The following is a 15,915-nucleotide window of genomic DNA, read 5'->3' as shown; positions in this document are numbered from 1 at the left end:
TGCTCCCGCGCTGCTGGGGCACTTGCAGCCAAAGGCCGGAGGTGCGCCACATCCTCCACGGGCTTGCGCTGCCACAACGAAGGGATCCGGAGAAGGTCGTCGTCGGGAATCCGGAGGATGGGGGCTGGGGGTGTTGGGCCAATATGAATAGAGTCGATTTGGATGCCCACCCCAAATTGGAGGCTTTAGTAGGGACTCTGCTGAAGTATTGTTTTTAGCCTGTGCACCGATACTTAGATATAGGGACTCAAGTAGAGATCCTACATGAGTTGCTCTAAGGGGCCTCTGATGCTCACACGCACAGTTATTTCCCTCCCTTGTACTAGAGTCTAGCATATACACTCGTACTCGAGTCTTCGCACGTTCATTGTGATGAATGCAACTATATAAATATGAGCAAGTTTGATAGAGCTCAGATACTTCATAGTTCTTGAGCAGTGATTTTGGTGGCTGATTGATATGGGAAACGGTGGAGAATGGTCCTATTACCTATCGAAATTCAGTTGCATTTTAACCGTTTAGTAGAGCTCCACGGAATCCTCTCGAAGAAGCTAAGAACAACTCGCCCAAACAGGCCCATACGAATGATATGCACGAATAGTTACACATGCTTGAGATTAATTCCATAAACATGTTCTGTCCAAGTATAAGTGGATCGCTAACTTTAGTAGATTTTGTTCTTCATCAATTTATTTAGTTTTTGGCACAAATATTCTCTCAAAGAAAGTTATATGCTGTATTAGGCTTTACTTGGTGGGGTTTTTGGGAGGTGATGAAACCTAAAACATATATAGTTTTTTTGCAAGGTTGATTTTAGGTTGCAAATTAAAGGGGAAAATTTCTCCACGCTATAGTGTCAATCGGTGTCGGTATGTGTCTTTTTAGGTGTAGTTGAAGCCGACCAGAGCCATACCAAAGAAGCCCTTATTAGAATTGTCATTGTTTGAGATTCTCTTTCTTTTGTAGTAATTAACACCTCTAGGCTCACTGTCGAGATGTGGATTGCGTTCAGCTATATCTTGCCAGCAGATAGCTGATGAGCTAACTTGTAAAAGGACGAAAGCTGGAAAGGCTTGCATTATTACTATGCAAGTAAGTAACACACAGTAACACGCTTGAGACATGAGTGTTACAATCAGGTGATTGTGGTTGACCAAAAGGTTGGCATACCTATGAGCAATGGGCCTGTTTGGAACAAAATACAAAACAGGAGAATAAAAAACACAAGAATAATGTAGAGTAAATAGTGAAAAACTATAGAATTTTAGAAAACAGGAATGGATACTTCGGCTGTTTGCAATTGGGGGAAAAAGTATAGGGACATGAGCAAGCATATATTCCCTCCGTCATGTGGTAAAATATAAATAACGATACCTGTAATACTCCCAATAAAATGCTACAATGATGTTCTGTGCAAATATAGTACATCGGGAAAACAAAAAGATAATATTTACTTAAATAAAAATACAGGAGATGAAAGTAATTGAGTGCTTACTATATTTTCTATAAAGGAACTTACATTACACCTGGATCAGATTTTAATAAATTAGGAAATTAAGTGAGAGATACATGCATCTATTGCGCTCTCCCTTATTTTATCTGAAAATAGCCATAATGCATTATATTCTAGGATAGAGGAAGTAGCAAGAGAGGGGAACAATTCTTTCTCTTGGATTGGAGCGGATGTGTTTGTTTCCTATGTTTTGCACTACTATGATTTTCTTTCCTTTGAAAAGTAACTCAACATTCCTTCATTCCAAACACTATGAAGTGATTCCGGTCTTGTTTAGTTCACCTCAAAAACCAATTTTTTTCAAGATTTCTCGTCACATCAAATCTTGCGGCACATTCATGGAGCATTAAATATAGTCAAAAATAAAAAATTAATTACACCATTTGACTGTAAATCGCGAGATGAATCTTTTAAGCCTAGTTAGTCCATAATTGGACAATAATTGACAAATAAAAATGAAAGTGCTACAGTATCCAAAACTAAAAAAATTTGGAAACTAAACAAGGCCTCCGTTCTTTTGGATGTATTCTTTCAGAATTCCTTTGTGAATCATGATCTAAACGGGTCCTAAAAGGAAACAAGTCAATGCAAGTGAAGCGATGAAATGCTACCAGAATATATCTCCATTTGTATCCATCTGCATGTATAGCTGCAGCATTAATTTGTGCCCTAATCAAGCTGTAGCACAGCATCTCTAGATGTGCATGCATATTCAATTTTACGCTGATCAAGCTGCCTGGGCTTGCAGCAATGGAGAGATCGAGCAGTATCCCCAGCAGTGCTCTGCGTGCTCCGATAGACAGACAGTACTAGCATATGTACAGTGGAATTGATGAGCTGCATGCAGCATGCGAGGGCTCACAACTGCATGCTAGTAGCTGCTAGCTCGATCAGAGATAGATGGGACTTGCATTGGGGCGTGTCAATATAGTACAGCAGTACTGTAGGTGTAGCTAGGGAAGTGGGGTTTGACGTGAGAGCAAAATTATTGAGCTGCAAAAGGGGTGCAGGAACCGAGAAGGAAGATCCAATCCAACCAACAACGAATATGTCATGACGACCAGCACAGCAACAACGAGGATCGATCTACCATGCATGTGTGGAGATTGGAGAGACGGCGCCTGCAGCAGGTCTGTGTCTGTCCATGCCTCGATCCCCATGGCATGGATAACTACCTGACAATGCATATGCCTTTGGAATCGCATGCAACTGCTTGTGCTGATCCATCGGTGATTATCTTAACTTAATCACAGATCTTACCATAACTTGCACTTAGTATTACTACTAATTAAGTATCAGCGAACTGAAGCGCATTTTTGACAACTGCATATTTCCCAACTGCATGTACGTGTTGTCGTAGTAGCCAAGAAGAAAATGCTGAAATGACAGCAGATTGAATCAATATATGTTTCCCGGTGCTAATAATCTATAGAGTATGATTCCATCTAATTCCTATCTGGAAAAAGGCTTATCGATGGATAAAAAAAATTGATACTCCTAAACGATATATGATATAATATAATATACGTGTGTAGCCTGAAAACGAGCTTGGGAGTTCAACTTTCTTGGAACATAAATATATAAATCTTCCTGCATGTCATGATTGCAAAGTGGTTTGCTCCTTTCTTACTCATTCAGACGTCTATCTAGATCTCTCTGAAACGGCACAACTTTCTCCCTCTCACTCATTATTCTCTGGCTAGGTACCTCCCTTCAGCAGCATCAGCTCAGCTGAATGTTTCGGCATCTTTCGACTAAGACCGTGAGTGAAAGTCACTCCTGCTCCACTTCACATTTTCCATTTCAGGTGTAGTAGGAGAACATCGACCACGATATGGTGAGCAGCAAAATGTGTTTTTTACTGTTTCTTTGGGTTTTTTTTTGTCGTTCTTAGCTTCCTTTAAATTAATCTGGTCACCTAATCTAATTTATTGAATTATATATAAGGTGAACATGTGAGGCATATACATGCATATGCTGTCCATGCCCAAGTGTCTAGAAGGAAGTGGACATGGATTGCTACCTTTCGAAAGAATCATTATATATACCCCATAATATATTTCTTGATTTCTCTCATTCTTCTCCAAGGACGACAGTGATGCCATTTGGACTATATTTTAGCTCGCTAACTGGGATTGCATTTTGTGTGGGACAGGAGCATGCGGTGATGTAGAGAGGAATATTCCACATGATTGAAATGGAGTGTCTTGTATTTTTTTTATTATATAGAACCATGCATATGCCAACACCAATTGCTAGGTATCTAAGCTAGTTGAGCTCTAGGACATGTGGAATGGTCTCCCGAATAGGCCATTGACATGTTCTCTTGGGAAAATAAAATGTTCCCACTTGCAAGTTGTTTATTTTGTAGTCATCTTTTTTGTAAACATAAATGTCATTGATATGTAGCATTTATAATTTCTAAATATTGTAAGGCGTATTGGACTAGTAGTATGGCTACAATTTTATAGGATCGGAGGGAGGAAGAACAAGTACTATTAAACAAGCTAAGCGCAATGCAATATGCTCTAGTTTCTTGTTGCTTCTGTAACATTTGGGAGGAAGAAACAAACAAATCTAACAATTGAAAGTTGAGCATCATGGACGGAGTATGTAGCTAGCTAGGGGACAAGTTTTGAGATGCACTATGCATTTGGTGAATAAATAATGCTTGGTTTGATTGAAAAGGGCACTCTATCTTAGCTAGCTAGCTGGGGCTTTTGGTCTCTTGCATATATACAAGGAATAAAAGAAGAAAGGGACGTGCCAACCGCCCCAGGTGGGACATATGCTGCAACAAGTTGAAATTGACACACACACACACACACACACAGAGAGAGAGAGAGAGAGAGAGAGAATATAGATAATGGAGGGCTTCACCATATGGTTGCAAATGGAGCAAGACTAGTAGTAGTGAATGAAGTTGCTAGCCATGAACAATAAGCTAAATCCTTGGGAGCATGCAATGTCACCAGACAGGATGCTCCATCTTGATTGGAAGCATACTCTTGGAGCCTTGTTGGTGGTGATGAATTGTCACTTTTGATGTTGTGGATGGACGTGGATTGCATCACAGCTGCACAATTGGAGCCTTCTCTCTCTCTCTCTCTCTCTCTCCAGCACTCGCACCTCGGATTATTTTGCTTGTGTAATTACAATAACGATGAGACGTACGTGTATATAGGGATGTTTAGCTGGTGAGTTACTAGTCAAAAGAATTTTACTTGATACGTATATATTCGTTGAACTACTCCAACCATATATAACATGCAAGAAGACCTATAGAAAATTCAAGTACAAAATCAGAAAAAAATTCCTCCCATTTGGATTTTCAAACTATATATACTAAAATCGTGAGGAGTTTCCCAAGCAGAAAGGACAATAGGCTACCTTTTGACAGTGTTATTCTTTTAGTGGTAGATGACATGCATGTCTGTCAACAGCGAGATACTTGTGGTAACTTCATCAATCTTAAAATTTATCGATCTAGTTTAGTCCTGCGGAGGTGTTCATGTAAGGGTGTGCATGTATACTATAGGATTATAAATAGGACTAAGTGTGCACTCGTATATATATATATATATGTGTGTGTGCCTGTGGCTAGACCGGGTCTCCTAGAAAAAAGTAATGGATCATGGCATGAAGACGGGGGTAATCCGAACCTATTATTCCTCTGTTTGGCGCAAACAATCCGACAAATTAAGATTATCATAGCATACTAGATAATAGCATGCACTTTTTATAACCATATAAATATGAGTGTCTTTGTGCAAGTTCATTTTTTTAAAAAATATTTATAAGAAACATGCATTTTATTCTTCATGAAAAGAGTTATACTATGTTACAAAGGTACTTTTCATAATGACGGCAATGCCAATCTAAAATACTCCCTTGATTTTTTTCTCATCAAATTATAAGCCGCTTTCACATTTTTTAGTAGATCCATTTTACATAGCAACTGCTGAAGTTAAAAATGGTTTGATGACGTACATATACTTCAATTTATATAATATAAATTTATATTTGTAAATTTTGATGATAACCAATCAAGATAGGATTCGTGTCTATCTTGATTATTGTTTTCCTAAAGGGAACCGATATCGTCGAGTTACAGAGAGAGTTTGTTGCGAAAGGCGAAAGGCGAAAGCGCCGCTCGTCTATTTAACAAAGCCCATATCTAACCACTGGCCACTGGCGGGCCCAATAGGCGCAGAATCCGGCCCACGACTCCTCTCCCCTCTTCCTCTTCAACAAGCCAGAGCTGCTAAATAAAAACCCTATACCCCGCCTGCCGCCGCCGCCGCCGCCGCCATCATCTCCTCCTCCCATTTCCCCCTTCCGACGAAAACCCTAGCCAGCCATGGCGTGGCGAGGCCCCGCCACCCGGGCCGTCCTCGCCGCCGTCCGCCGCCCGGCCGCGGCGCCCGCGGCCGCACGCCTCCACGCCCCGCGACCGTTCGCGGCCCCGCGCCGCCGCGTCCCGTCCGCCTTCGGCACCTCCTCCTCCCCGCTCCCGTCCGCGCGGTAAGCGATCGAATCCAACGTGCCTAGTTCCCTCGTGGAGCCCCGAGGGACGGTGGTGATCTGACCCGGTAGATGGGATCGGGGTTGTGGTTTTTGCAGGCCTCTGGCGGCGTTGATGGGGTCCCCGGTGACGGTGGCCGCGGTGATGGCGCGTCTCACGGCGCACCCCGGTGCCAGCGCGCGGGCGTGCTGCGAGCTCTCCCAGGGTACGTTACTTCCACGCACTTGCCATCTAAAGTGGTGCTGCTGCATCTGATGCCATACAATGTTCTTGTTAATACATAATGCTGATTTGCTCGTTGAGGCGAATGTATGTCGCCTGAGAAGTTCACTTGGGACACTGAATGAATGAATGAATGTATGTTGTAGATGCATTTAGCCATTGACTTGTTTCATTGTTTCAAGCAAGTGCGGCTTATAAATGGAATGTGGTAGTTTGGAGTGAACCTAGTTCTATTGTTCATTGCATGACATATTATTATTAATAGGTATTAGGATCATGAAACCAGTATAGGTATTAGGATCATGAAACCAGTATCTCATACAAACTCTTAGGTATACTGTCAAAATGTGTAAATTTCAAGCAATACAGGGGCGCACTAGAGTCTATAATGTAATGTGCCCTTTATTTTGTACTACTCTCATTTAAGGACATTAAAATTGGGATTTTATAGGGAGTGGGAAAGATGGTTGATGCTGGAGGCTCTGCACAACTTGATGGGGACCTTCCGACCTAGAATGATGTAGGTCCCCTTTTCCCATTCTTTCCCCCAATTTTCCTTGAATATTGAATTACACAAGTATATTTGACTAGTTCTGAGTTTGCAATTGTTCCAGAAAAAGAAAGTAAAGTGTTAAATATACAATGTGTAGCTTTGGCTGTTAGCACACTATAAGCTTGGACGCATTGCTGGTTTTTGCTTCATCATCAGCCTTCTTGTGCTGTGTTCTTACCATCATTTCTGAAGCATAGAAAGCGTATAATGATGCACATTTATCTATAGTCAGTTTCTTATGCCTTATGCTCTGTATGTAACTAAATTGGCTATGTTGTACAACTGTTCTTTCTATCTGTACTCAAATACATACTTAGAGAAATATTTTTACACTATTGAAACTTTAGTTGATTGAGGGTACGCTTGGGATTTGTTAGGAAATGGAAAAGATGGGTGATGCAAGAGAGGCCATTGTAGAGCCTGCCAAAGGTGCTGATTTCAAGCATGTACTCCTTTGGTAATACTATTTTTTGTTCTCATTCATCCTAAACCAAAATTTAGCAGAACTGGACCTATTAGTAATTCACTGTGAAACATTTAGCAGTTTTTATTGTCAGAAAATCTTCCTGCAGTATCAACCCATATAATAGACATAACCTGTGTCTATTATTCTTTGTTGGTTGCTTTCTGTTTGCACATTTCCATCCAGAGAAAGGTCTTTCTTCCCCTCTTTATTTTCTTCATATCACTATAGTACAAGAAAAAGAATACAAAGCACCGGCCTAAAGGAACCAGCCCAAACATATGGTAAGAAAAAAAAAACAGATGCACCATGGATCAAATAGCAACCTACCAAGTCAGGGCCTAAGTTTTTGTTTTCGGCCTACAGCTTGCCACAGGGGGCCTTTCCTACTCCATTGATCTCACCCCACCAAACTACACGAGCAACAGCTCAATTCAAAAAAATGCAATTGTTCCTGTATTTCTATAGTTTCCAAGCAATAAGATCAATGAGTGTATTCAGTCCTTTCTATGGTTCTTTGTTTTACACTACCACCAATCCAAATGTTTTCTATGACTGTAACATAATACTTGGTACGTAACAGAGTTTCAGTTCTCTAGTTTCAGCTGTTCTTGAATTCATTTCCAACTTCCTGTCTGTTTGGGGTTAGTATGGATTTTGTCAGTGTGGTACTTTTTTGGTGACTTGGTACGTAACAGAGTTTCAGTTATCTAGTTTCAGCTGTTCTTGAATTCATTTCCAACTTCCTGTCTGTTTGGGGTTAGTATGGATTTTGTCAGTGTGGTAGTTTTTTGGTGATTGGCATGTTGGGCGAACAAGCATGTTATCTAAATTTCTTATCTTTGCTGTGTGCCCTGATCAATGCTTCCTTTTTGCCCCTTGATATTTCTTCTTTTTGTATATTTCCGCTTTCAGATTTGTCCTATTGTTGTTCTTGATGTCTCATATTACAGTGAGCTTTAAATTTCCCGAGCCTTTGCTTACCATATGCTGCTCCTATTTTGCAGGTACTTGAAGTTGTTGTGTAGATCCCATCCTTTCGAAAGGATAAAAATGTGTCTTTGGAAAAGCTATTGTGGCATTTCTTCCACTGCAAAGTTAGAAGAATTTACCCACCAATAGCCAGTTTCCTCGTTAGGATCTTAGAATAGACTGAAATAATCTTAAATGTTACATGGCATGGTTTGTGCACATGGATTTATCTTCCCTCTTTTTGGTACGTGATATTATACTACCATCTGCAGAGATTCTTTGGTGTCAAGTTTCAGTTGACCTGAGCTAAATGATAGTGTTACCGTGCCTTGTTTACTTTTGCATGAGGTGTTAACTTAATTTTCATTGTCATTTTTGAAATCATTGGTGACGACACAAAATCCTTAATCTGTTTTGTAATTTTCCTGAATGTTGGAAATGCACCTGTCGTCTTATATATCGTCATATCGCTTACTGTCCCTCTGCAATGGTCTCTTTCATGCCAAGTTTTTGTGCATGAGTTACGGATGATGGCACCATTTGCTTAGAAACATTAACACATCTCACTTCCAGTAACCATAGCCATACACATAGCTTCATAGCAGGGTAGCAGTGCTCACTTGGAGTTCAGTTTTTTCAGTCAGTGGCACATACGTGTACATATATGATACATATAGCACAACACTTGCAAACTTGCATCATGGTACATAGCAACTGCACAACACTTGTGCATCACTTGATACATAGCAAACTAGGGCACATGAACTTAGGCCACCAGCACAATCCTTCCATTATCAACCTTCCTGAGGACATGGACAACCATCGTCGTCCTCTTGGCGCCTTTCATCAGCTCAAAGACGCAGATGTGGTCCTTTCGCAGCCTGTTATCGCGGACGAACTTGACCCAGCGGCAGCAGTGAAAGCCTCTGGTGTGGCTGGCGTAGTAGTACTTGACATACCACTTCTCTTTCCTGTTTGGCCTGAGGAGCAGGATCTCATGGGATCTCTCCTCAAGGTGCTCTGCTGCAAATCCATGGTGGATGGTCTGCATTGCAAGCACCAAGCATAACTGGGTCAGCGCTTACTGCGTAAGGAATGGTTATTAGCACTGAAACAAATGTAGGAAACACTACTCACACTGTCATAATACAAAGTTGATGCTACTAATTACTCCTAGTTAGGAAATGAAAGTAAGAAATTAAGGTTTACGACAAAACTAGTTTATCACTTCTAATGTTTGGTTATGCAGTCATAAGATGTGTGGCCAAAGAAACTGTTCTATATTTCCTAATAAACCAAATGACCACACTACACTACACCGAAAATTATATGGAGCTTCAGATCAGCAAAGGAAAAAAAAAACAGATAAATCTACGCATGTATCTTTTTCTTGTGACTAATAGTTGAATAGGTGAACTGACCAGCATGTTGTTCTTGTACCCAACATGGGTCTTATGCAGGACAGCCACAAATGCTGGATTGCCTGGTTGAATCAAAGCCAAACTGGATATTTGATCCCGTTCACCACCAGTTAGGATGTTGGCAGACTTTGAGTAGTAGTAGCTGGGATCGGCAAGCCAGTCTTCGTCACTCTGCTCTTCACCGCTAATCGCCTCTTGCTTGATATAGTAATTGCTATTGATTGGAGATTCAGGCTCTTTCCCTGTCAAAAGTGTGTGATATTTATATGAACTTGCATTTGAGCACGAGCGAGCAAAACATATTATGATTGTAATTTGTAGATGAGATCTGTATATAAATTTTCCCCTAAAAGAAAAAAAATCTGTATATAAATTTAACAACTGAACACACAGCTTTAACTGCAGCAAATGTGCACTCTACTTACTTGGTTCAGTCTTGCCACCCTTCTTTGAAGTAGAGGCCCTGTGTGAGGATGCAACAAGGCGCAACGGCATTCCTAAGTCTTCAGAATCACTGAACATGCGGTGTTCAGTGTGTTGATGCGCTCTGCCATTAAAATGCTTGTGCATGCAAGGACCCTTCTTAGTGGTGAAGAAACAAGACACCTTTTCACAGCCACTCGAGTCCAAGATCAGGACATCAAAGGAGCAGTTGCCACTGCACGTGAAGATCACAAGGTCATTCTCTTGGAGCTCATGTGCTCTGGCAAAATCATCCCATCCTGACTTGAAGAGCAGCTCATCGGCATTCTTTGTGACATTGACAAGCCATGTTTCGCCACTGGGTGCTTTCAGGTTGAACACTTTGGTGATCTGCCCATTTAGATTGCTAACAAACTTCTCCGGTATGCTCTAATAAGATAAAAACAGGAGACTAGTTATTTTTATTTAAAGGATAATGGTGGAGATGATTTGATTATGTGTCTGATATAAAGAACAGCATGTGCAATCAGTACCTTAAATAATCTCAGTTTAAAAAACAGTGACAAATGCAAACTATTGACAACTGTCATATAAGCAGATGTCCCCCCCCCCCTTTTTTTTTCTTATTATATACAAGAAGGCTCGTGTATCCTTGGGAGTAGTAACTCGTATGTTTAACCAAATTTACTGTAAAAGTATCAGTATTTATAGTACCAAATTCATACCATTAGATTTGTCATAGAATATACTTTCATAATGTACCTATTTCATCTCATAAGTGATAAAATTTCTCAAAATAGTCAAACAAGATAGGAGTCAGGCAATCCCAGAACATCAAGTCGTTTTTGGAGACAGATTTTTTTCTCGATCTGACTTTGACTTTGAGCCCGTATTTCATTAAGAGGAAGAGGTAGTATGTCCTTTCTATTGCCTATTTTCCACTTATCCAGTAACAAACCAGCACACAAGCTCTCAACACAACCATAAGCTTCCATAACGAAATGATGAAACCTTGAAGAATTTGGCAGGATAGTGGATACTTACAATGCCCTGCGCAAAATCTCCTGTCATGGGCTTGAAGAAACTCACCCTCTCCCTCGCCATGTGCTCCTGGTAGCAGTGCTCTTGCCACTTCCTGCAGCTCTCACACCTCAGATGGGGGGCCATCTGTCATGCAACCACAACATTGTCACAGCATACATCTTCCAAAGTTTGTCTGGCTAAATATCTGTTGGAAACCATAGAAGGAAGTATGGAGAGAGTTTTTACCTTGTTCAACCTGCATTCTCTGGTCAGCTGCATAGTAGCTCCGTTCACCTTGATGTTAACGAGAGAGTGTTTTTATGGAGGTGAGAGGAGCTGTTACTAGTTTTTGAGCGGTGGAGTTGTTACTAGCTTTTACTGTGAGATTTGACATGACATATGCTTGGTTAGAGGCTGGTAGACCAATTGTTCATGGACCTTGGTCACTGCCAACTGGGGCCAGAGCAGCTGATGCACCAGGATCCTTTCTTTTTATTGTTTGGGCGGTGAACACAAGAATGTTGTTTGCCTCATCTTGGGGAAAGGTAAAGTTGGCACTTGGCACTTGGCACTTGGGAGTGAGGCACGCAATGAACAAAACTTGTTTCCTTTTGCTAATTCTTATAGCAAGCAGCACACAATTATTCCAACTTCCAAGCACTAGGTCGTCACAATCTGTTTGTCTAAAATTCAAAAAAACAATCTGTTTGTCTCAAACAAGAATCAAGCAAAATCAGTATGATTTCAGATAACATTTAGTTTATTTATTACACAACATTACTGAAGAGATCAGGCTCTAACTTCCAAAATCTGATCTGAGACCCACCACCTTAGCGGCAACTTCACAGTGCGAGCCCACACCATGCCACTATTTCAGAACTTCAACAGCTGCACACATCACATCACAATTCATCATATGAAGGAAACAGAGGCCACAACAATGCATGGGAAGGCATATCACTGCAACTCTGCAAGTGCTACTATACATGCTTGCACTGAACATAGAAAGTGCACCCCCCCCCCCCCCCCCCCCTTTCTGAAACAACACTTGTGAAGATCTATAAAGCAGCACCAGATGGGAGATCTGAACTCTGAACCAGGCACAAAAGCATAAGCCAAGGGTAACATTTGCTTAGAAACATTTACGTTACATAGGGCACACCTTGTTCTAGTTGCCATACTGCTGATCAGGAAGTTACCTTACATGATACAAAATTACACTCGCATTCCTTGCAAGCATCACTAGGCACTTGCAGTTTCAGTTGACAATGCTACCCCTGCATAGTACATACTGCAGGAACTCCAACAGTACAAGTGCACTGCATCAGATTAGCCTACCAGAATAAACCGGTCATTGGCCTTTCTGATGGCATGGACAGTCATCGTCACTCTCCTTTTGTCTTTCATCAGCTCAAAGATGCAGATGTCACCCTCACGAAGCTTGCTTTCGCGCATAAACTTAAACAACCGTAAGTTGTGGAAACACCGGGTGCGGCATGAGTAATAGTAGCTGACAAGCCATTTCTCTTTCCTATTTGGCCTACGAAGGATGATGTCATGTGCTCTTTCCACAAGATGATCAGCAGCAAATTTAATTGGGATGGTCTGCACAATAAAATCAGCTAGTTTAACATTATATTGGACATAATATAATATGAAGATAATCACAGAATTCTAGTGTAGAGATGAAGATATCACCATCCATGAAGTAATATAAACACATAGTAATTACTTTGAGATTTTATTTTCCTTGCTGTATGTTAGGGTTAATTATATTTAATCCTTGCTGTATGCAGTTAGCTGCTTAGGTAGCTGAGTGTTTTCAGTATTGAACATTGTCCGATTGGCAGGACACAGATTACAAAACTTCAGATATAAAAACAGAGCACCATTTGAGTGGCTGCCAGCAAATTTCCACCATAATAGCAACATTTAAATTCAAATATTATTATTAATTATAATAGCAACATTTGAAAGAGGAAAGTTTTTCTGTAGTACCTATTAACAAATCAAAACCTAACTTACAAAGACCTCACATGCCTAAATTAAATATTCAATCATTTTCATTTACTTTAGCTATATGAATAAACTCACCAGATGGTTGTTTCTGCGCTGAACATGGTTTTTCATCAGAACAGCCACAAATACAGGATTGTTCGGTCGGATGGAAGCCAAACCTATTATTTGCTCCTTTTCCTCATCTCTTAGTCGATTGGCGAACTTGGAGTAGTAGTAGTTAGATTTAGCATACCCATCATCACTATCCTCTTCGCCAGTTGCCACATGCTTGACAATAAAGTTGCTGTCTTTTGGTGATTCATACTCACCTGACAAGAAAGACTCGCATTATGTATAGGCCTAATATATACTGAAAATGATCAACTCCAACAGTATTGATGATGCCATGTACTAATTTTTCAGAACAAACAAAACATGCCTAGTGTTGCACTGCAAACTTATAGTACTTGTTACTCACTTGGTCTAGCCTTCCCACTCTGTTCCTTCGAAGGAGAGGCGTTGTGAGGGGATCCAACCAGCTGCGACGGCGCAATGGCATCCTCAGAATCACTCACAGTCACAGAGTGATGCTCACCATGTTTACCCACTATATCATTGAATTGTTTGCACACATCAGAACCAATTCCATTGTCAAACAGGGAAGACACTTTTTCACAGCCACTTGCTTCGAAGACTAGGACCTCAAAGGAAGACTTTCCACAGCAAGTGAAGAGCAGGAGATCATTCTCCTGCAGTTCATGAGCCTTGACAAAATCCTCCCATCCTGATATGAAGAACAGCACATCGTCACACTTCTCTACGCTGATGTGCCATGTCTCAGCACTACTAGGTGATTTCAGTTGAACCTCTTCGGTGATCTGCCCCCTGAATTTCTTTGCAAACTTCTCCGGTATGCTCTATGATTAAAGCAGAAAAGTGACAACTCTTTGCTTATATAGTTATTTTTCAGATGATGGTAATGTAGTAACAGGGCAAATACCAGTTTGTAATCAACTAGCGATAATAATGTTGATCCCTAAGAAAGAACAAATATCTTGAAAAACAACTGAAAGAAATTTTCTTGTACTATAATAATGATGAAGTAGTACAAGAGAATTTGCTTTCAGTTATTATGCAATGTAGAGTTCTTGCCGTATTTTTTTCTATAAAGAAAGTGAAACTTGGCAAATGACATAAGATTAATCATATTTATGTTACTTACATCACATCTGCTATATAAAAAGTGCTCCTGGGTAAGATTAATATTTAGATCCATCTACATGAGACTTAAAGCTCGTGTCCTTTGACCTGTACTCCTTTTATTGTTCATAGGCTCCTTTCAGTAACTAACATATCAGGTTACCTCAGAGTGCTCAGCACAACCAAAACTTTTGTAAAATTTTAACTGCATGTTTTCTAGACCAACATCTATTCTAGAGAAACGAAAGGTAATATTGACTTCACATAGCAGATGTTCGCGGAACAAAGAACAGGGCAGTGGACTTTGGATAGTCAGAAACTTACAATGCGATGAGCAAAATCTCCGGTCATGCGCCTGAAGAAGCGGATCTTGCTCACATCCATGTGATCCCAGTAGTAGTGCTCCTGCCACTCCCTGCAGCTCTCACACGCCTTCTCAACCATCTGCCTGAGTGCCATCCCACAACACTGTCAGTTTCACCGCACAAATATTTGGCAGGATCCTACGCTGAGAGAGGCAGAGAGGGGGAGAGTTACTGAAGCTTGGGCATGTTCTTGTTGCATCCTGCGAGTCTGAGCTTCCGAGGTGAAGTTGCCCTCCTGTCTTCTTCTCGATGTTGACGGAAGAGAAGGGAGTGGTTACATATATACAGATATACTGATTTATACTCCCTCCATTCTAAATTATAAGCCATTCTAAAAATCTTAAAGAGTTAAAATATTTTTAAGTTTGATCAAAATTATAGAAAAAAAATACTAAGACTTATTTTTTAAAAAAAAACTTTAAATACTAAGATTTATAACAAAACGTGAGTATACTATAAAAATATAATTAAGAAAAAATCTTAATGATTAATTGGTATCATAATAGTTATTATTCTATTATATAAATTTAGTCAAACTTATGATAATTTAACTTTCCAAAATTTTTAAAATGATTTGTAATTGTAATTTAGGAGAGGAGTGTATAACACCGCTAAAAACAGTACAATACATGATGGGACCAAGAGTTCGTAGACCTCTGTCACTGTGACATGGGCCACTGCAGAAGTTCACCAGTGCAGTGTGTTTTTAGTTTCACCTAGGACTCTCGGCGAGCTGTAAAAAGCAGCACCCGTCGTAAAACCGGCCGAAATACTTAGGGTTTTCTAATCGTGCTATTACAATTTTCAAAGTTTTAAGATATATAATTATTATTTACCTATTTTTCGAAGTTTTAAAATACATAATAATCATTTATTTATTCTAAAATTTATCATTATAATTCTTCTTCTACTTAATTTTTGTTACTTTTTATAAATTAGGAGGATTCTCCGTGGCTACTCCTTGTTATTTTCTATAAACTAGATGATCCTCACGCATTACCGTGGATATGAAGAAGAAATATAAATAAGTTAATATGTTTATTGTCTAATCGAACAATTTATATGTTTAGAGAAATAGGTGACTTGCTGATATTTTTTTTCTTGAATACGCAAAAGATTTGCGTATCTTTGTATCTAAGAAGAAGACGTTTTTAGTGACTTGCTGATATGAACATTGCAATTACATGAGGTAGTAGATTTTAATTATATGTGATAGTAGATTGTCTAGTTGAATAGC

The 15,915-nt window shown here is 40.0% G+C and overlaps 3 protein-coding genes across 8 annotated transcripts; 1 reads left to right on the top strand and 2 right to left on the bottom strand.

Moving 5' to 3' along the window:
* On the top strand, window positions 5,735-8,608 carry LOC110437683. 6 transcript variants are annotated; one of them, XR_002455599.1, is made up of 5 exons: window positions 5,737-6,037; window positions 6,137-6,243; window positions 6,712-6,780; window positions 7,191-7,242; window positions 8,284-8,608. XR_002455599.1 is itself a non-coding variant. In XM_021466247.1 (4 exons), exons 1-3 carry the CDS (start codon window positions 5,874-5,876, stop codon window positions 7,208-7,210), a joined length of 291 nt encoding a protein of 96 aa, XP_021321922.1. In that variant the 5' UTR covers window positions 5,735-5,873; the 3' UTR covers window positions 7,211-7,242; window positions 8,284-8,608. The 6 variants fall into 6 exon arrangements, 3 of the variants coding, with proteins under 3 accessions (XP_021321922.1, XP_021321921.1, XP_021321923.1); XR_002455600.1 differs by having other exon boundaries at window positions 7,191-7,270; XM_021466247.1 differs by lacking the exon at window positions 6,712-6,780 and having other exon boundaries at window positions 5,735-6,037.
* Window positions 8,816-11,464, bottom strand: LOC8069721 (B3 domain-containing protein Os12g0592300). Its single transcript, XM_002442384.2, has 5 exons — window positions 11,362-11,464; window positions 11,137-11,259; window positions 10,095-10,521; window positions 9,670-9,911; window positions 8,816-9,293 (listed from the first exon to the last, which is right to left on the bottom strand). Exons 1-5 carry the CDS (start codon window positions 11,392-11,394, stop codon window positions 9,015-9,017), a joined length of 1,104 nt encoding a protein of 367 aa, XP_002442429.2. The 5' UTR covers window positions 11,395-11,464; the 3' UTR covers window positions 8,816-9,014.
* On the bottom strand, window positions 12,234-15,027 carry LOC8076619 (B3 domain-containing protein LOC_Os12g40090). Its single transcript, XM_021466245.1, has 5 exons — window positions 14,851-15,027; window positions 14,638-14,761; window positions 13,592-14,030; window positions 13,210-13,442; window positions 12,234-12,720 (listed from the first exon to the last, which is right to left on the bottom strand). The coding sequence occupies exons 1-5, from the start codon at window positions 15,006-15,008 to the stop codon at window positions 12,445-12,447; spliced, it is 1,230 nt and encodes a 409-aa protein (XP_021321920.1). The 5' UTR covers window positions 15,009-15,027; the 3' UTR covers window positions 12,234-12,444.

This window comes from Sorghum bicolor, chromosome 8, assembly GCF_000003195.3.
Source record: "Sorghum bicolor cultivar BTx623 chromosome 8, Sorghum_bicolor_NCBIv3, whole genome shotgun sequence".
In the NCBI taxonomy this organism is placed as follows: domain Eukaryota; kingdom Viridiplantae; phylum Streptophyta; class Magnoliopsida; order Poales; family Poaceae; genus Sorghum; species Sorghum bicolor.
This window is presented reverse-complemented; position numbering and strand designations above follow the sequence as displayed.